The sequence below is a fragment of the Mus caroli genome, chromosome 17, assembly GCF_900094665.2.
Source record: "Mus caroli chromosome 17, CAROLI_EIJ_v1.1, whole genome shotgun sequence".
NCBI lineage: Eukaryota > Metazoa > Chordata > Mammalia > Rodentia > Muridae > Mus > Mus caroli.
The window spans coordinates 81,212,970-81,233,282 of NC_034586.1; the positions used below are offsets into that span (position 1 = coordinate 81,212,970).

At 53.7% G+C, this 20,313-nt stretch overlaps 1 protein-coding gene and 1 long non-coding RNA gene across 2 annotated transcripts; one reads left to right on the top strand and one right to left on the bottom strand.

Moving 5' to 3' along the window:
- Positions 1-277: 277 nt before the first annotated feature.
- LOC110283969 lies at positions 278-8,511 on the bottom strand. Its single transcript, XR_002376892.1, has 3 exons — positions 7,159-8,511; positions 3,647-4,742; positions 278-2,930 (listed from the first exon to the last, which is right to left on the bottom strand). It is a non-coding gene; the product is annotated as an uncharacterized LOC110283969 (long non-coding RNA).
- Six3 (SIX homeobox 3) lies at positions 2,612-13,225 on the top strand. Its single transcript, XM_021149520.1, has 3 exons — positions 2,612-2,721; positions 10,330-11,149; positions 12,815-13,225. The coding sequence occupies exons 1-3, from the start codon at positions 2,667-2,669 to the stop codon at positions 13,005-13,007; spliced, it is 1,068 nt and encodes a 355-aa protein (XP_021005179.1). The 5' UTR covers positions 2,612-2,666; the 3' UTR covers positions 13,008-13,225.
- Positions 13,226-20,313: the final 7,088 nt, after the last annotated feature.

Sequence of the window (20,313 nt, forward strand, 5' to 3'; positions counted from 1 at the left end):
AAGAGGTGACAGAGAAAACAAGTCATTACACCTTAAGCCTAGCCCCAGAACCACTGTGGGAAACCCTGGTGGTAGAATCTCTGCCAGGCCAGGACCTCAATCCCTGCCTGGAATAGAGGAAGTTGAAGACTTCTCAGTATCTCACAAAAGAAAATGAGTTAAATACATAATTTAGCTTGGTCTAGCGTATTCCTTGTGGATTTATTTAATGTATATGGGATTGGGCTATAGTTTTTAGATTTGTTTTCTTTTTCTTTTTCTTTTTTTTTCTTTCTATTTTTTTCAGATCTCAGAGGAGAAAGGGGGACAAAACAGGGCTTTCCCCTATCTGGAAGCTTCCTTAGAGCGGAATGTCCTCATTGGAGATTGAGAATCTCTTGTTATCTACTGGAGGCCTGTGCTGTCTACTCAAGCCCTCTTCCAGAGCACAACTTCCCAGGCAAAGGATGAAAAAAGACAACAAGCAACAGAAATAACCAAACCAAAAAGTCTTTGGCGTACTGGCCTCTTCTGGGTGTCTCCAACAGAGCAGGTATGGGAGCCTAAAGGCAGCCTCCGGGGCAGATCATTCCTTGGCCCTTTCTTCAGAAACTTTCCATACAGAAGAGTCAACAAAGGTTTTTCTCCAGGGTCCCTGGGCATCTTGCACTGTACTCTGTACTTGTACTGTACTCTGATTGATCCCACTCTCCTTGGCTTCCTGTACATCTCTGTGCATGTCTGGGTGTCACTCCAAGCGGACATGGTAGCTTTTGTCTGCATCTGGACAACAAGGTGTATGTGTTCATGCACTCGATCCATTCCTTCGCCACATCTTTATTCCTCCAGGACTGTGGTTAGCGTTCCTAAAATTTCCCTAAGTGTGTTCTCGCACACTGTACCTTCTGTGAACACACACAGATGAAGATGAGACCTTAGGGATCTGCGTTGGGGAGAGAAGGTGTACAATGGGAGGTTCTGAACTTTGAGTAAGCTGTAAGGTGGTTAGAGTCCTAGGCACCGTAGGCTTTTTTTTTTTTTCTCCACATCTTCCTCTACCCTAGTAAGTATTATGCTAACCTTTAACAAGAAGAAGTGACCCTCTGACCCTCTGCCACCTCACAGGGTGGATTCAGGACGGGTGCGACCCACTTCTAAAACTTTCTCCGGTAGACATTAGCTCTGAACAGCCAAAATGAGAGGCAACTGAAGTCTTACTGAGTTTAGGCGTCGGCTGGCATCCCGGCCACCATCGTCCTGTGTTGGCCTGGGGCTCAGGAGAGAGCAGAAGCTCCCGTAGTTAACCTCGGGGAACCTCTAAGCAAGCACCAGGAGCGTTAGCGGGTGAGACTCTCTTTCTTGGTGTCCCAGGCACAGCTGCACTTACAACTGCAAACTAACAGGGCCCGCCCCCTCGGCTCCTCCTTAAGCCCTTCACCCCAACTTTAAGCTCCCAGTAGGAGGGCCAGAGCTAGAGTCACTGCCCCCCCCCCCACATCGTGGGGCAAAGCCACTTTTCAGGGTCCCAAGAAGGACCTAAGGTCCTGGTAGCAGAGCAGAGTATTGAAAACAGTTATTCCTAGTTTCTAAAAAACCCTAAGCGATGTATTCCTCCGCCGCCTTCTCTCCTCTGGCCTGGGCAGCCTGTATTTTCACCTGCCCGAGAGAGAGCAGGCATTGGGGAGTGCACAGAGAAGGGTGTGCGCAAACATGTTCGCGTGCTGTTGGAAGTGGCTTCAGCGAAGCTTCTAGATGTGAGGTTTTTTTTTTTTTTCCTTTCCTTGATTGAAGATGACTTTCGACTAACTTCAGGTAGTGCATTCTTAAAGGACGAGTATTAGTCCAACTGTCGTCTATGAGTTTTTCCTGCGCGTTGGCGCTGAGTGAAGTCACCTCTCCCCATCCCTCAAGCAGCCTCCGCGGCTGAGTGAAAGGGCCAGGCCCTGAGATCTGTTTGGCTGGAGTTCTTAATGCTCGCTCCAGAGATCTGATTCAAAAGTCCAGGCTGTTTGGTAACCTTGCAGGGTCAGGAAGGAGAAGGAGATCTTGATAACCACCCCATACTCACGGCAGGGAGGAGTTCTAACCTCGACACACAGGACCTTCGGACCTAACAGCCTTGCAATCTCACTCCCAACCCAATCTGTGATCCGGATTGGCGGCGGCGGGTGGGAGGGCTGCTGAGGGAGTTAGGTTGACACAGGATGGAGGTGGAGGTGGAAAGAGCGAAGAAAAAGAAGCAAGATTGGATGAGGATGTGCAGATGGGTGAGAATGAGGTGGAGATGGAGTTGGGGTTGCATCGCAGGGCACCAACTATTCACCCTTCTATGGAGAGGTGCGTCTGGCTGCTCCGTTACCCGCCACCCCCCCCCCGCCCAATAAAGCTAATGATGTAGTAATTTAGGAGGGGTGAGGGGCTGGGCGAAAGGAAGGAGGGGAGGGGATGGGGGGGGGACGCGCGCCCCAGGAGCGAAAGCAAACTGCTAGCTGCAGAGGCGCTGCCGCAGTTCAGGCTTCCCAACAGGTTAGCTAGCCTAGGATCCACCCGGTATTTCGCAGGAAGGGGGGGGGGGCGTTGAGATAGCTAGAGGAGGGGAAGCCTTCCTGGAGGACAGAGGGAGGGAAAGAGACAGGAGCTAGAGCGCGCGCGCGCGCGGAGCCCTTTGAAAGGACTTACACTTCCTAATGAATATTTATCCGCCGCTGCTACACGCTCCCGGCTTCTCTTACCTTTCTGCAGGTAAGATCCTCCCTGTTCCCCTACCCTGGTGTGTGTGTGTGTGTGTGTGTGTGTGTGTGTGTGTGTGATCCGGGATTCCCACCCCACCCCCCGACTCGGGCGAGGGTGGTCAGTCTTTGGGCCGACGGGGTGAGGTGAGGGGTAAGGTGGCTTCTCTGTGTGCGATGGGTCCCGGCACGACCAACACAGAGCAGGGGGGGGGGCACTACCTGTGTAGGACGAGAGAGAGAGAGAGAGAGAGAGAGAGAGAGAGAGAGAGAGAATTGAGATTGTGCGCCCCCGAGCGCGCGTCTGCTCTAAGCGCGCATTAGGGACATTTTTGGACTTTTCTCTCGGACGCCCTGGATCTCTTGCCTTTGCCTTTCTTTGGTTCTCCTCCCCCCTCTTTTGGCCTCCTCTACCTCCTCCCCCATCTCACCACTACCCTCGGTTGCAGAACCACTCCCCACTCCTCTGCCCGGCTTTGTGCCACTGGCGCGTATCCCTCCAAGCAGTCTCTCGCGTCTCCCACAAAGAGGATGGAGAGCTCTTTTTCCTCTGTGACCCCTACACCAAGACCGCTGGTCCAGGGGTCCCTCGACCCCTTTCCTGCAGGTTCAAATCTTGAGGTTCTGCTGCGCGCTCTGTCTCCTTCCCCCTCTTGGGACGCAGAGGCTCAGTGCCAGAAGCTGAGAGTAATCATTGGTGATTGGAACTCCGGGGTACCGGGTGAGGCTTCACAAGGGATCTACTAACCTGGAACCCCAAGCCAGAAAGCCCCCATGGTAGGGTGCAAGTACCCTGCCACCCCGCCCCCAACACCCGAGCCACCGTTGGCGGGAGGAGCCCAGAGTACTCGGACCCGCCTAGGGGGAAAGAGGGAGGGGAAAGGGAAGGGGTCGGGGAGGAGCTGATGATTTACACGGAATTCTTTAAACAGACTTACCCAGCCACCTGTTGAGAATCAGTCTGGGGTCGGCCAGCTCCGGATCTGCTCGAGGTGGACACACAAAAGCAAAAGCCAAGCTGGGAAAGTAAATTTCTTTGGCTATGCCAGACGCGGCGGGCTAGGCTAACAACCTTGCGCTAGGGTAGCAAGGCTGTAAGATCCACGAAGGGGTTGTCGCAAGAAGACCCACTACTCCAGCGTCCGCCCCTATCCCACGCCTCCTCAGCCTAGAGGCCAGGACTCAGGGCTCGTGAACTCGGCGTTCAGGACTCTGCACCCTCAGTTCAGCTTAAGCCGGGGCAGGCCTTCTAAGCCCTGCTCAGAAGTCAAGAGCAGCAGCGCCGCCGCTCCTCGCAGCCTTTCACGCTGCAGCCGCTTCTTATTCTTGTGCCTCGGCCTTTCTGGGCGCCCCCGGACAAAGCCCCCAGAACCCGGTCGCTCCCTTCCCGCTAAATCCCCTTCGGGGTCAGTGCGCTACCAGCACAGGGCCGCACGCCTCTCCTGCTAGCCGTGTGGCTCTTAAAGAGCCCCACACCCCTCCGCCCTGCGTGCTCCTCCGACCCCCGCCACCCCTCCCCTCTCCTCCGGATCTAGCCCCCCACGCCGCCGCCTGAAGTCCCTGCTGCCCCGACCCAATGCCGGTGGACTCCCAACCCCCTCCTTTCGCCTCCTCCCCTCAGCAGCCGGTGGGCTCCGAACTGAATCCTACCCTCCGCTTCAGGTCTCCCTCTCTCCTAGAGCACCCGCCCCTGACTTTTCTGCCGCTGCTTTTGCCCTTAGAACGGATCGTGACCTGGACACTACTGTCGTCCGGCTCAGAGATGATCCTGGAGTTTATGCTTGGGCTTAGTTAAGGGGGTCGTGGAATGGAATGGGGGCTGGGCACGGGAGTGGAGCTGAATGGAAGGAGGGAAGGGAGGAGGGGCCGGTCAAATAGACTTACACTCTGCGGTTCTTCTAATCCAGGACCTACATTGGTCTTCAGCAGCAGTTGAAAGCTGGCATTGAATGGGGTCTTGAGGTTAGCAATCTCACTCTGACCAGCGTAGGAGGGTGGGCTGGTGAGCATACGGAGATGGGCTTCCAGAAAGTCCTGAGTGGAGAACCGAGAGTTCCCTGCTCCTCCAACCCAGCAAGTGCTAGGGGTATTCAAGAAGGGAGTGAAAGGGGACCTTGAGTTCCAACTGTCCAGGAGAAAGGACAATGGAGGCGAGAGGGCAGTGAGAGATGTCAACTCTTTCTGAGGAGTGAAGTGCAGTTTCTAATGGTTTCTTATATTAACTAGTTAGCCGTGTTCCTTGGCCCAAGAAGAGGAGAGAAGGAGTAGATGCTTGTCCTAGTGGGTGGCTGTCTCCACTCCCTTTTCCTAGGATTTCCCTTCTCTCGTCCAGGTTTGTTTGAGGTTCCAGTCTTGCCTAAGGAGCGTGGTCTTTCCTGGGCTAAGTTCTTCAGACCTCTCCATGGCTATAAACGCGATGGAAGAGAGACCAGGGGAGGGATTGTGTGAAACTGGAAGTCATTCTCCGAGGGGTGTGAGCAGCAGCGGCCTGGGGGAGCTGAATCTGCCCACCCTTTCTCAAATACAGGCCTAGAGTTCTAGTTGTCTGGAAAGTTGACCTTCCAGAAAGTGTGAGGCCACCTGGGGAGAAGTGCCAGGCCTCCTGGGGAGACCGGAGCAAAGGAATTTGAGGGGGGAGTGGAAAGCTGACCCTCCCCTGTGTACCAACCCTTCTGACGCTCTAACACTAGTCCAGATGCACCTTTAAGGAGCTGGGCTGGCTAATTGATTTATAGCTGGCCCTGTGAGGGAAGGTTCGTGGCACCCACGGGTGAGCTAGACCTAGTGGCTGTAAAATCCACTTCCCTACTTTCCCACTCACACAACCATGTTTAGCTTGCTTACTCCAAGTAGCTGGCTTCTTTCTCCAGGGGCTAGATCACCGTGTAGCCAGCTAGACTGGGTTTGTGCCCACCCTCCTGGGCCCGGTGGTGGGAGGTGTTCAGGTCCTAGACGGAGCCAAACCCCTCTTGTTTGAGGATGTGGGGGGTGGAAGGGCCTTTAGCGGGCGGCGGGGCTCATTAGGCAGAGCGGGGTGCCGAGAGGTGCGCGCTGCCGGCCCCAGAGGCCGCCTTTGAGCCGTCGGGGCGGCTTCATTAAGCAGCGCTAACAAGGCGTACAAATGCCGGGCCCAGCAGCTTTTTTGCAATGGTGGGGCCTTAGCAGGGCGCCAGGCTAATGAGGGTCACTCAAAGGGGCTGATCAAATATTCAAATTTCCCCTCGCGCCGGGAACTTTTATGCACCAGGAAAGTTGAGGCAACTGAGCTGTGTTTACTGTCCTGAAGGACAATTACTCGAAGCCCTGGTGCCTGGAGGCTAAAAGAGGGAGGGGATATAAGGAGGAGGGAGCAGTTGTTGTTGTTTTTGTTGTTGTTGTTGTTGTTGTTCAAAGGAAAGTAATCGGGGTCCTTGAAGGGCTTCGAGGCCTCCCCGCCTGAGTACTGCGCTCCCCTGCGCCCTCCCTGGCGGTCTGCACCAAGCTCCTTCGTTTGCAGCTTGCGGGGAGGCCCAGACCACCCGCTACCCAGCAATCTCTCTGTCTTCCAACGTCCTAGAGCCCGGAAGAGGCGTTGCCCCCAGGACAAACCTTCCTGACCGTTTGGGTCGGCTGTTCCGGGTTGAGCATGGGTGAACTGGGTGTAGCTGACCCAGGCCTTCTGGGACTAGCTTTCCTGGGCTTTCCTTGTAACCCAAAACAAGGAGGGAGTGTGCTTCCCGCAAAGTCCTCTGACTGTATGAGACCTTCTCATGGCTGGGTTGTAGCTGATATTTGTAAATCCCGCAGAGCAGGATTGAACACTCCCCAATTCAAATGCTGCATTTCTCCCCGCAGATCCGGTAGGCCAGGGTTGAAGGGTGGCGACAGATTTGTCTGTGCAGGTGACCTCTGTGGGTACTAATGCCATAGATCCACCAAGTCCCCAGTCCTTGAGTCTGAGAGGCGAGAGAGAGAGAGAGAGAGAGAGAGAGAGAGAGAGAGAGAGAGAGANGAGAAAGAGAAGAGAAGAGAAGAGAAGAGAAGAGAAGAGAAGAGAAGAGAAGAGAAGAGAAGAGAAGAGAAGAGAAGAGAAGAGAAGAGAAGAGATCTAGAGGCCCTACAAGCCAATCCCCTCGGGTTTTGTGGCTCTGAGAGTACCGGAGTGCAGGCGATCCTCAGCGTCCCACCCACTCTGGAAGTGCCCTGGGCTCCATTCCCAGCCCTCGCTTTACCCACCCCAGATCAGGGAGCAAAGCAGCCTGGGTCCTTTGCACCAGTTCCTCTCACCAATGCTCAGCGAATGGGATTTTGGGGAGACTCCAGAGGTTCACAGACACCCTCTCCAAAAATGCACACACCCAAACCTTTTAGATCAAGACCCTGCGGAGCCTCGGCGGGATCCAGTCCTACAATAAGCATCAGGGACCACCCGCCCCGCCTCCCTGCTCAGCTTTCAGGACTCTCAACTTACCGGCTTCAGGAGGCAGCGTAGGGCTTCCGGCCTGGGCTGGAGAAGCGCAGGCGGCGTTGTGGCCAGGAGGTGGGCTCAGAGGGCGGCGCAGAGCCTTGCTTGCGGAGAGGCTCTCGGACAGTCGGGGCTGCTGCGGGCCCGAGCCGGGTAGGGGCGCGCTCAGAGCTGTGCGCCCTGCCTGCGCCCTCCTCCCGGCTTAGCGCTCACAAGGCGCGGCCGTCTGAGAACTGCAGAGCCCCGCGGGTCCACGGGAGTCCAGGCACTGGAGGGAGTATAGGGCTGGCCCCGAGCAGCATCTGTGATCCTTTTGCCTCAGTTCTTCCTGAGTGGCGAGGGTTTTCGATTTCAGCGCTTTCGGCACAGCCCTCGGCACCTGCCCAGCCTCCCTCCAGGCCTGGATCCCCCCCACTCGGAGGCGGGGGGTTGCGGGGATTGGGAGGGACTGGCCGGGTTCACCCGCCCGCCTGGCGCCTGGGTCCCCGGCTCCGGGGGATGCAGTTTCGGGGTCACGAGCTGCTTTCAAAAAGTTGAACACAATATTCGGAAACCCACCCGTAGGAATTCTCCCCCTCCACACGCGGCACAATACCCACTCCCCTCCCCTTTTTCATTCCTTCCTCCCCCCGCTTCCTCCTCCTGCCCCTTCTCCCTCCCACCTTTCAGTCTATAATCCTTCCCCCTACAAGAGAAAGGGGTCCGGAAGAAAAGATGAAGTGTCTGTTTTTGTGTCCCAACCTTTGGGCTCTTTCTGGGCCTGCAAAGAGCGACCGCCCAGAGCCTTGCAGTTGAGCGGAAAAGCACTCCTGGTGCAGATGAAGATGTTTGGAGAGAGACCGCCAAAAGTGGGGCTCGACGGATCTACCTTTTAGGGTGAACATTCTTCTGCCCTGGTCAGCGAGTTTAGGCCCCCTGAGCTGCCTCCTGCTAAAGAGCCAGTATAGTCCCCTAGCCCAACCCAAACATTCGGTGTCACCCTCAAATCGAGTTTGCACTCCTCGGCCCTTTAAAACCTGGCACTGTCGGATCAAGGCCTAAGGAAGATCCGAGCTTGAGATTTAGGGCCTGCGACCATTTTGGCTCCAGCCTCCAGTTGAGTTCACGTTTAAATTCTCCCACAACTTCTTTTTTTTTTCCACTCCTCCCTCATTGAGCTCTCCTGAGTGGTGTGTACCCGGCGCCGCGCCCCCAGATCTGCATCGGAATGTAGAAAAGATCTTTTAAAAAAAAGTTTTGAATTCCTCAATGATTTTTCTTCTGGAAAGGCAGCTTAGGATAATTATTTCAGCTTTATTGAGGGCAGATTAGTTGAAGTCTGGGCGCTGCGTTTCAATACGCGTTGTACATGGGCCGACAATGTGGGCATTGTTAGCTACTGTGTGTGAATCCATTCAACATATACACTTTTTAACACCAGTCCGAATCCTGTCTAAATATACACAGTGCGTAGGGAAAGATGTCTCTGACCCGGACAAATCTGCGTAAATCACACTTCCATAGTTACAGAAGCCTCACAAAGGGAGGCCGGCCTCAAGATGCAGATTACAACTTCTCACAAGCAACATACCTAAGAATAAATAAATGCCCGGGCCTGGCTTGGAGGTTGTGGTAGTCGCAGGCAGGAAAGACCCTCTGCGTTCTTTGGACAAGGGGAGTCTGTTTCAGGGTTATGATATTGCTTTATGTATGGAGAATTTTGGCTTTTATTATCTATTGTAGTTATTTACATACAAGGCTTTCAGGCCTTGGGCGCTTACTCAGGGTGGCCTCTAAAGTTTCTGTATCTTTTGGGGGATGTTGGGCATGACAGGGGTTGTACCCATGGTAGGAAAAGTGGGCATCCTCCATCCTCCCCTAGGTCCAGTGTCCCTAGGTTTCTGGCCTCCTGTTGCTAGTCTACCACTGTGGGAGACAGCTGAAGTCTGGGGGTGGGGGAACAAAGAGTGGAGTTGATTTTGAAGACAGAGAAAGTGTAATGTCTCCACTGTTATAAAATGCATAGTGATGGAAAAATTCACCAATCCTTGGCTGGGAGCAGAACTGTGCAATGGTGTGGAAAGAGTTGGGAAATGTAGTCCAAGGGCACTGGACTCACAGCCTCCTGTGTTAATGTTAGCCCTGGCTTCAACTTCCTAGGTACCATATTCTGTCTCCCAGATCTAGGCTCCCCCAGCAGCTTGCTAAGGTGACTATGCAGTGAGCCTCATCATCTCTCCTCTTTCTTCCTGACCAGTGGTCACATAGACAGAAGGAGGTGGCTGAGACACCATGTGCAAACCTTGCCGGGACACCTGGTCTCTAGCCTCATCTAAGGCTGCCTGGTGCTCCTGAGGCTGGAGTCTCTTCCTAACCCCAAACACTCCGTGTAACGAATAGCTCGCTGCATTCAACTACTCTACCCCTATTCCTTTTCGAATTTTTGATTAAAACTTCTTTGAGCAAGAGGAGGAGGAGGAGAAGGAGGAGGAGGAGGAAGAAGAGAGAGAGAGAGAGAGAGAGAGAGAGAGAGAGAGAGAGAGAGAGAGAGAGGATATTAAGAGTTGCAAAGATTTTTTTCTTTAAAATTCTGTTTCGCCCTCTTCTCCCTCACCCCCCCCCCTCCGGCTAAGTGGTAAAACCGTCCTTACGTTCTCAGTATTGATTGGCAGGGCTGACAGTGATTGGCAGTGGTTGCCGTGGCAACGCCACAACGACACGCCACAGACCAATAGAAAAGCGAAACAAAATGTTTCAATGCTGCACTCACTGTGGATTTAGGGGAGATATTATGAGGCTGTTGTCATTAGGGCGATTGCTGTGGAATCGCTGAATCTTGACTCGGCCGTGGTTGGCTCTCGCTCTCCCCTCTCTCCCTCTCTCTGCCTCGGGTTCTCTCTCTCTCTCTCTCTCTCTCTCTCTCTCTCTCTCTCTCTCTCTCTCTCTCTCTGCGCGCGCACCGGGCCGCTCTCCTTCCTCCCTCTCTATGTGGCTGCGCGGGTGTGTGTGTATGTGGATGTGTGTGGGGTGTGGGTGTCCCTTACGTCCTTCCTCCTCCCCCTCCTTCTCCTTCTGCTCCCCCCTCCTTTCCATCTCCTCCTCCCCCCTCTCCTCTCCCTCCTCCTGGTCCTCATCGCCCCTCTCCTCCTCTTCCTCCCCTTTCTCTTCCTCTCCCTGAATTTTTTCCTCTCCTCTCAGGTCAGTCCATGGTATTCCGCTCCCCCCTAGACCTCTATTCCTCCCACTTCTTGTTGCCAAACTTCGCCGATTCTCACCACTGCTCCCTACTTCTGGCGAGTAGCGGCGGCGGGAGCGGTGCGGGCGGCGGCGGCGGCGGCGCGGGAGGAGGCGGCGGCGGCGGGAACCGTGCGGGAGGCGGCGGTGCTGGCGGAGCAGGCGGCGGCAGCGGCGGCGGCGGCTCCAGGGCCCCCCCGGAAGAGTTGTCCATGTTCCAGCTGCCCACCCTCAACTTCTCGCCGGAGCAGGTGGCCAGCGTCTGCGAGACGCTGGAGGAGACGGGCGACATCGAGCGGCTGGGCCGCTTCCTCTGGTCGCTGCCCGTGGCCCCCGGGGCGTGCGAGGCCATCAACAAACACGAGTCGATCCTGCGCGCGCGCGCCGTCGTCGCCTTCCACACCGGCAACTTCCGCGACCTGTACCACATCCTGGAGAACCACAAGTTCACTAAGGAGTCTCACGGCAAGCTGCAGGCCATGTGGCTCGAGGCGCACTACCAGGAGGCCGAGAAGCTGCGCGGCCGCCCGCTCGGCCCGGTGGACAAGTACCGCGTGCGCAAGAAGTTCCCTCTGCCGCGCACCATCTGGGATGGCGAGCAGAAGACCCATTGCTTCAAGGAGCGGACTCGGAGCCTGCTGCGGGAGTGGTACCTGCAGGATCCCTACCCCAACCCCAGCAAGAAACGCGAACTGGCGCAGGCCACCGGCCTCACCCCCACACAAGTAGGCAACTGGTTTAAGAACCGGCGACAGCGCGACCGCGCAGCGGCGGCCAAGAACAGGTCAGTGGCGGGGACCGCGGCCGGGCCACCACAGGCTCCGGGGCTAGAAAAAGGGAAACGGGTGAAAACGCAGGCTGTCGGGGCATGGTAGAGGCGGCTGATCCAGCTCTGGAGATATACCGGTGCTCTCTGGACAGTTAGAGAAAAGTTCCTGGTTGCCCTGGAACAGGGAACAACCGGCTGTGGGTTTATATTCTGCTTTGCTTAAGAAGGGCTTTTTTTTTTTTTTTTTTTTATCAGAGCCAGCGCTGTGTGAGCATGCCTCTGGTGTCCTCAACCCTCCGTGCCTGTCCCTAAGGGGCCTTAAACCCCTCGCGGGTCTCTTCAGCCCTGGCACCAGCTAGAAGGCTGGAAGGAAAGGAAAATACTACTTGCTGTCTGATTATTTCTGTGCACTGCAAAAGCGCGGGGGGGGGGGGCTCGGTTTAGAGGCGTCCATACGAGTCAAAGAGGGGAAAGGGGGCCAGGGTTCCTGCCACAAAGAGAAGGCCGGTGGCCACCATCCCTGGACAGGAGAGGCAGGCCTGGAGTGTTAGTGTGTTGGGGGGGGGGCGGGATAGTGAAAGCTTCAAGTCTCCCTATCGCCTCAGTTCAGGAGCATCCACTCGTTTTGGAGCAAAATCGCAGGTGCAGTCATGGCAGGCAAGTTGGTTACAGAGTCACAAAGTTGTTTGGTTCTGGTGGATCTTTAAAGCTCGATTGTGAGAAAGTAAAGAGAAAAGGGAGAGGGCAGAGAGATGATTAGTCTAAAGGGACGGGAGAGGAAAGAAGAGGGGTTGAGCAGACGTTCTGGTACAGGCCTGGGACGCTGCAAGGAGCAGGGGCACCGACTGCTGACAGCTGCTGGTGGCTGGAGGCTTAGAGTGTGTGCGGGTTTAGGTGGCCCAGGCCTGAATCCACGTTCCTCTCATCTCTTCCTTTTGGAGGCCACATTTCGCCAGATGGGGGGAGTGACCATGACCAGTGAAAGGCTTCCATGAAGGGAGACACTAGGTTCAGACAACTGCTTCGTCACCCAGAAAAGAGACACAGCCTGTCCTTCCCTCCTGTCTTCTCTTTCTTCCCTTTTCTTTCTTCTCCCCCCTCCCCCCATCTTTTAGCTTCCAACTTCCCTCTTTTCTCTTCCCCGTGTCCTGCGCCCTCTGCGTAGAGATTCAGAAAGGAAAGCGATGGGTGCTCTGAGGAGAACCCCTACAGTTCTGGGGTGTGTGCTTGGGAAGGCCATGGCCTGAGCCTCTGTGGAATCCCTGGTTCTCCGGGTCCAGTTATGTGAGCCTAGGAGGCTGCGGAAGAAAGCGAAGCTCTTCCCCACTGTCTGCTGGTCCGGGCTCAGGGTCCTTTGCTGCCTGCTCAGGTCTCCGTTGGAGGCTGGCTTGGGAGTCTGCCCTTCATCTGAGGCCGTCCCTATCCGGAACGCATCCCTGGGCTGGGAAACCGGGAGCTCGGACTTTAGTTAGGAAGTCTCTGCGGTACTCAGGGGGCAGCTGGGTGCCAGGAAGAACACAGAGCCCCGTTGAGGGCTGTGGCTAGGGGCACGCCACGCAGGAGGCCGCTGTTGTAGGGGAGTGCGGGCCCAGTCGGGCCAGGCTCCCCGCGGTGTGAGCGAGGCGAGCAGGGTGGCGGGCCACCGAGTCAGGGAGGGCATGGCTCTCTTGTTCCCCGCAGGCTCCAGCACCAGGCCATCGGGCCAAGCGGGATGCGCTCGCTGGCCGAGCCCGGCTGCCCCACGCACGGCTCAGCAGAGTCACCGTCCACGGCGGCCAGTCCGACCACCAGTGTGTCCAGCCTGACGGAGCGCGCGGACACCGGCACTTCGATCCTCTCGGTAACCTCCAGCGACTCGGAATGTGATGTATGATAGCCAAGGCCGCCCTCCTCCTCCCCCTCCTCCCCTTCCACCTTCCCCTCCTCTTCGTAACCCTGCTCCTCACCCTCTTCTTCTACTCCATCCCTAGAACAAACCGAAATCAGGATACACAGACAGACACACACACAAGTCCATACACACTCCCACCCCCGCCAAAAATATATTAAAAAAAAAACAAGAAAAATAAATTAACCTCAAACCATCAAAAATACCCCACCACCTACCACCACGGCCACCCCAAAGGACCGCGACGCCAACAGACAGTCACAAACGCTGATGTTACGGGCAGAAAGCATAAAAGAGGTGACAATTGTATACTTTCTAGGACAAGCACGGCTTCTCCTTTTGGTTCCCACGGACCCGGCACCCCACCTGCATGACGATTTATTTGTATCTGGGAAAATATTCTCTCTAGTTTAAAATGATTTAAAGAGTCGACTATACAAAAAAACAAAAAACAAAAAACAAAAAAACAAAACACCACCACCGCCGCTGCAACAAGACGACAAAAGCAGACAAAAAGAAAAAAATCTGACCTCTCCGTTCTGAATTTGTTGTTTAAAAAAAAAAAAGGAAAGAAAGATAGGAAAAAACTCCTCGAGAGAAATAGCAAATGTTTCTTCCTTCTGTTGCTCTTTTCTCCTTTAGCTAGCTCTCTCTCTCTCTCTCTCTCTCTCTCTCTCTCTCTCTCTCTCTCTCTCTCTGTTTTTAAGTCCAAGTATTGGTCAAACAAGATGCAATCCTCTGTTTTTGTTCAGCCGACAATCATTTTCTTCGTAAGCACCTTTTCTCTCCACTCTGTCACTGCCTGTGTGGGTACTGGTTATAAATGTGGAAAAAGAATAGTTATGACTGTAACAGATTTTTATTTTTATTTCAAAATTTTATATGAATTATGTATATCTTAATGATCGGTCATTTTCCCAGTTTGTAATATATATGTAGAAATTGCTTGTATATGATCCCTGCTTTTTTCTCCTCTCCCTTCTCTCTCTCCTCCCTCCTTCCCTCCCACTCACCTCTTTCCTTTTGGGGACTTGGCGATCGAGGCTTGGCGAGGTGGCCGGGGTTAGAGAGAGAGAGAGGGGGACCCTGTCGCTAGTGAAAGCAGAGAGTGAGACCGTAGTATTCTTATGCAAAAGCTATTCACGTTTTTCCTAGCCGCTTTGGAGGCCCCATTCACTCCTGTAGGGCGCTTTTACTGTTATCTTAACTGCGTGTTTATCTATATGTAAAAACTTTCTAAAGCAAATACAGTATTCTCCATTTTCTTATCACTCCCAGAGACTGGTGTTTGTGTCCGCCCTGGCAAACAGCTCCCGGGTGCTGTAACAGCCCAGCTTCCCGCTTGCTCTCTCTAGCTCGCTGGCCGCCAGAGCCAGAGCCGGGGAGGGGGAAGGATGCCAAATCTGAGTGGAAAACTGGAAACAAACACTTGCTTGGGGAAAGGAAGCCCAAACAGGATCCCGAGGGAAAGGCAAAGAGGGCATGAGGGTAGGGGGTTACAACTAGTTTCTTCCATGACAAGATGTCAGGCCTGAATCCTCCCCGGAGTGCTGTACCCTGGATTTGCTGCATCTAGTGGCGCTTGTGAGCCCTTGGAATGTTTGGTAGCCTTCTAGTGGCCTGCTTTTTAAAAAGGAGAAACCCTAAGGCTCCCTAACCCAAGCGACCGTCCTAAGCACAGCTGAAATTCTATTTTCCTTGTTTTTTTTTTTTTTTAAATCTCTCTCTCTTTTTTGGAAGAGATGTAAGGTGGTTAACTATGGCCCAGATGGAGAAGGGTGGGGGGTGGGTGGGAGAAGAAGGCAGTTTTCTGACTTGAGGGCCTAAAATGAGGTTGCTCTCCCTTCCACCTTCATTAGCATCTTTGTCCGACCGAATCACCTGTCTTAAGATTCTGGATCTATGTGCTTGAAAAAAAAAATGTCTTTGTCATTTGGGATCACCTGGAGTCGCTTAGTTTCTGAAGGATTTTTGGTTCGTTTGCATGGTAAAGGAAAACCAGTAACAAAACAAAAAAACTACCCCTTGCTGACCACGTTCCTCTGCTGGCCCCAAGCTTTCCTGGCCGGCTGTGGCCTCACAATTCCCGAGGAGAGCTGGTTGGGAGGAAGTGGTTCTGCTGCTCTGGGCCAAGGCGGCCTGTGCGCTTGAGAAGGGGCCAAAGAGGTGATTTCAGAAAACTTGCCCTCACTTGAAAAGTCCAATTTCAAAGCTAGGGGGATTAAAAAGAAACCAGTCTGAAATTTAGCGACCGCTTCCAAACTAATTTCGACTTCCGTTTCCCTTTTGTCTTTATTCCCAACAACACGGGGGGGGGGGTATGCGGGCCTGCCCTGGGCAGAGGGTCTGACTGGCCTTGAGGTGTCCTAGGTGCACAAGAGCGCATGCGCTTACAGGAGGTGGAGGGTTCCATAGGGGGTCCCTTCTTAGAATCAGGGCATCCAGCCGACCTCCCCAGCTGGCCTGGCACACAGTGTCAGAATCTCTGTGTGTGCCCACTGCCCGTAGAAACAGCTCTGTGCAGCCCACATTTCTGACAACGCCAGGAATATGGAAAGAGGCCATCTAAAGCCACCAGGCTTGGACCTCCATTCTGTCACCTGCTCTTCACATACTTGACCCAGAACTTGGGCCTTTCAACCCAAAGAAATGGCTGCCTTGGTATAAACAATGTGGATGGTTCCAGAGCAGGGAATAAACCAAAACGGAGGGAGGTGAAGGGGGTGGAAGGAAGGGGCTATCGTTGCTGCAGTGACCTCTGGAGCATACTAGACCAGTAACATCAGGAACAGGGACCTTTTTGTGTGAGAACAAAGGGGAAAACTTGAGTCACACTTCTTTCTGTCATCATGGACTGCAGAAAAAGCAAGTTTGGGTCCACCCATTGCCTCTTCCTCCACTGAAGAAAACAGCCACTGGACTCCTCCAACAGCCTTTGCCTGAGAGGGTGGGATTCTTATTGGGGTTGTTGACAGCCTGTGGTCCCTGTCAACCACTCCTATATTTCTATATAGGTCTGCCAACAATACCAGTACTGCATTTTCTAACTTTATCTACAGGTCTCCTGTGTGTGTGTGTGTGTGTGTGCAGTTCTGAAAGTTGGGTGGTCACCATTTCATCAAGTTCTGCATACAAAAGGATGTATTGTGTGTTTGATATAAATGCACACATATGTCATTGGTATGTGCCTAGTGTGGGCTTTCATTCATGCTGCATAGCTTAGGTACAGTCTGTATGCTCGGCCTGAGAGAATCTACAGAAATTTCAGCGGCTCCAATACACCTGCAGGCTGTTGTGTGCAGGAAACATGTGCCCTGTGAGGTTCAGTCTGCTTGGGGACATCTAAGTCATCCTAATCTGTCCACAAATGTGACTACCAAGTCCCTACCCCTAGGAATCTTCCTGCCCCTCTAAGAAATTGTGTGTGTGTGTGTGTGTGTGCGTACGCGCGCGCGCGCGCGCACTCACAACAGTTGCTCCTTGGCTAAAATGGGTTGGCTGGACTTTTTGACTTTCTCCCCTCACCCAGTCCCTTGATATTGGTGTTGTCACAGGGGATTTTTCAAACAGAGAACAGAAGGAAAGGGGACCCTTTTCTGGCCAGATCTCTCTTTTACCTAGTGCCTGTCCATTTTCTTTCTAGCCCCATCTATGGCCAAAGCAGTCAAGTCACATGGGATGGCTGGGCAGAGGTGCCTGGAGAAAGAGCTGTGCTGAAACTCTGTCCAGTCTCCTGGAAACAAACCCAATTGCCCCTGCAGCTGAGAGTGTGGACCTCCGAGGGCCTCTTAGTCACAGGGCCACACTGCAACTCCTCATCATCAGAGGATTGAGACCACTTCTCTGTGGACTGGGGGCTTCTTGCCTCCCCTTCTAATGCATTTGGTTGGGAGCTTTCCCAGTGCCAGGACTTTATATACCTAAGGGTACACACCATTTGAGGAGTAACATCCAATTCTCTTCTTCTCTGCATCCCTCAGAGGCAAACAATGGTTGTCTAGAATTTGCATCAGAAACCCAAGGAGAAGAGTGGATTGTGAAGCTGTGAAAGTCTGTGTCCAAGACCCGCTCCTAGCCCCTCCCCCAGGGAGGAAAGACAGACCAACTTGCTCCTCTGACTTCTTCACCTCTTAACCCACCTCCCTTCCCAGCCCCACCCCAGAGCTCCCCGTTCAGCCCTTCTTCCTGCCCTCTGAATCCTGCCAAAATTTGCTGCCCAGTGCCCAGAAGTTGATTATCCCTGGTGAGATACACAACTGATTTCAGAGAAATGGCACAGAAGCTGTCACGGTGCCAGGCAGGGATGCTGGTCTACAGTGGGACTGGAGGCATGCATGTGAGCCTGGTTAGGGAAGTCTGGAACTGAGCTTAGTGGGACCAGTAGCCCCAATGTTGGCTCCAGAGCTGGTTCCAACACAGGGCTGGGAAGACCAGCATAGGCCTAGACAGGTCAAGTGGGAGAGACTGTGGAGGCAGGGGAGTAACTCCAGCCTCTGCCAGCCCACTGCTAGTTTGTCACGGACACCTATGTACTTCTTCAAAAGTGGAATGGAACTGCCTGGCACATTTTGAACCCAGTGCCTTGCAGGGGTCACTAACCCTGTAGCCTAGTATCAGGTCTGTGGGGCAATGGCCATGCTCTAGTTCCCCCAGGGCAAGGGGTGTCTCAGACTCTTGTACTCCTTGTCTTCCTTTGCGTGTGCTACCCTGACCTTTCTGTACTGCCCAGACCATTGTGTGGCTGTCACCTGGAGTACTGGCTGCCACCTCTGAGGCTTTTCAAAGTCCTCCCTGGACACTGGGGCTGAGTCTCCTTACCTACCAGAGCCATTGAGCTACAGGGCAGGGCCTCACGCATGTGCCCCTTGCCTCCCACTGCCGCCTCCCACTGGCGGGTCTCTTTCCGGGCCCCAGCTGAGCTGAACTGAGCCTTCCTGGTCCCAGCCAGCCGGCTGGGATGGCTGTCTGGCCTGAGGGGTGGGGGGTGTGAGAGAGTCTGGGAGGAGGTAGCAGTACTAGCCCTGTTCCAATTTCTCCGGTCAGCTGAGCACAACTTTCCATTCGAGTGTATTCATGCAGCGGCTGATTGAGCTCTGCAGTGTCAGGCAGGACTCGGCAGGAGGGGGGAGGCAGAGCCAGGCTGACAGAAGCTAGACCACATACCACACACACAGACACACAGACACACACACACTTATACAAATATACCCTAGCCACATGTTGTATGCATATCTTGCTACCAGCCATTTCTGTATAAATACAGCACACACACGCGCGCACACACACACACACACACACACACACACACACACCTGCTACCAGAACAATTTCTCAACACCCACAGATCTTTCCTACCCAACACACGGCCGGTCTTTCTCTTCTACCCCTTATAGAGTTTACACCAGTTCTCAAACACAAATGCAAGCATCTTTCCTCCCCGCGGGCACTCTCTCCAGGATGCACACACAAACCTGCCCAATCTTAAGATCTTCCTCCCACAGAGCTACCCAGACTCAGACCACAATAGAATTGCACTTGTGTTAAACACCAATAGCACCCACACACTGCTAGCTCACAATCTGCTCTATGTGAAGGGCAGTGACTCACCAAAAGTTTATACATGAGAGAGGCTACAGAAGGATGGTCCACTCATTTAAAGAACACAGCCATGGCATAGTCATGAAAACGGAGGTTATTGAAGGAAACTTCAGCACCCAATGACATAGGAGCCAACCCCAAAATGGTAACTCCACCCTGTAGTCACTTGCCCTCCTGTCTGGGCCCCCCAGAGACCACTTCTTTTAGACTTATCCACTACCAGAGGGCCTCCCTACAAATCACAGCAGACAGCTAGAGATTTAGAGAAGACAGGATGCACACTATAAACACCCTCAGCTGAACAGGACTCCTATGGCGAGGAGAGCAGAATGCCCTGTTCTGAAACTCCCCTCCACCCAGGGGCCTAGGCTGTTCTGCAAAGGAAGAAAACACAGCAGAATGGAGGGACATCGCAGAGAGAGATGACAGTGAGAATATTGACTGAAGAGAGAAGAGAGGTGAACTGAAACAAACAAACAAACAGAGGAGCCAGGCATATGGCTATAACCCAGGCAGAGGCAGGAGGGTTAACACAAGTCCAAGGCTAGCCTGGTTATAGTGACACTGTCAAAAAAACAAACAAACAAACAAAAAAAAAACAAAAACAAAAACAAAACAAACAAACAAACAAAAACAAAACCACACAACAACAACAAAAAAGTAAAGAGAAAGAAAGAAAGAAGAGTTAGGAAGGGCAGGAAAGGACCAGATTGCTTAAACTCTGGAGAAACCAGCTGGACCAAGCTGGCTGGGTGGAGGAAATGTGCCGCTGTGGTACTGCACAGCTTAGCAGACCCCGGAGTGTCTGAGGGAGCACCCGCGGCAGGGCTAGCTTGACTTGGGAACTGAACGGAGTATTTCCTGCCCTTGGCGGCAGCCTCACCACGGAGCGCCCCATATCCCCTCGCTCCTGCAAGCGGTGAGCAGACAGATGAGCAGACAGAAGCTTCCTACAGTGGGCAGTTGCAGGCCTCGCTCTTCACACAGAAGCGCATTTGACCTAACCACATTTCGCAAATAAGCCTGTACCGCCTTCGCGTTGCATTATATAAGCATGGTCTGTAAGGAAAAGGGGGTGGAGCTTAAACCCAAAGGAAGCTAATTCAGACCCTCGGGATTTTACCCAAAGTGTCAAAAACCCGGCATGACAGACGGGGCCTGTACACATGTGTTTACATCTCCTCTGGCTGTGTTCACCCCGCGACACCCAGAAGACCCCCTGACTGGTCAGAGAGGAGAGGATAGGTAGAAGGATTTATCTGAGCAGGAGAGGATAAGGCTCGCACTGGCTGAGAAACCAGCACATTGTACATAGAGCACAGGTGACTAAAGATAAAGGTGGGGCTTGGGGCGGGGATGAGTGCCCTGAGGCTTTTAAATCCCTGGATGTGAAGGGACTGTTGGTGGGGTGGGGTGGGGTGGGGTGGGGTGGGGTTGGGGTGAGGAGGTGACCAGGCATCTACAAATAAGGCAGGAGGTAAGGTCTGGATGTAAGGACTGGTGTGTGCAAGGCAATCAGTCCCCTAAGCTTCCCCCACCCCCTGCCCCCAGTCTTTGGCTCAAACTGCCTTTCTTCTTTCAGACGGCTGGGGGGCGCTGTGGTCCAGCCTAGCCTCTCTAAGCCTGACTCCTGGGAATGTGGTCATAGCAGAGCATGGCCTATCTTCTTGCTCCTTGAAGCCTGGGCTGCCTC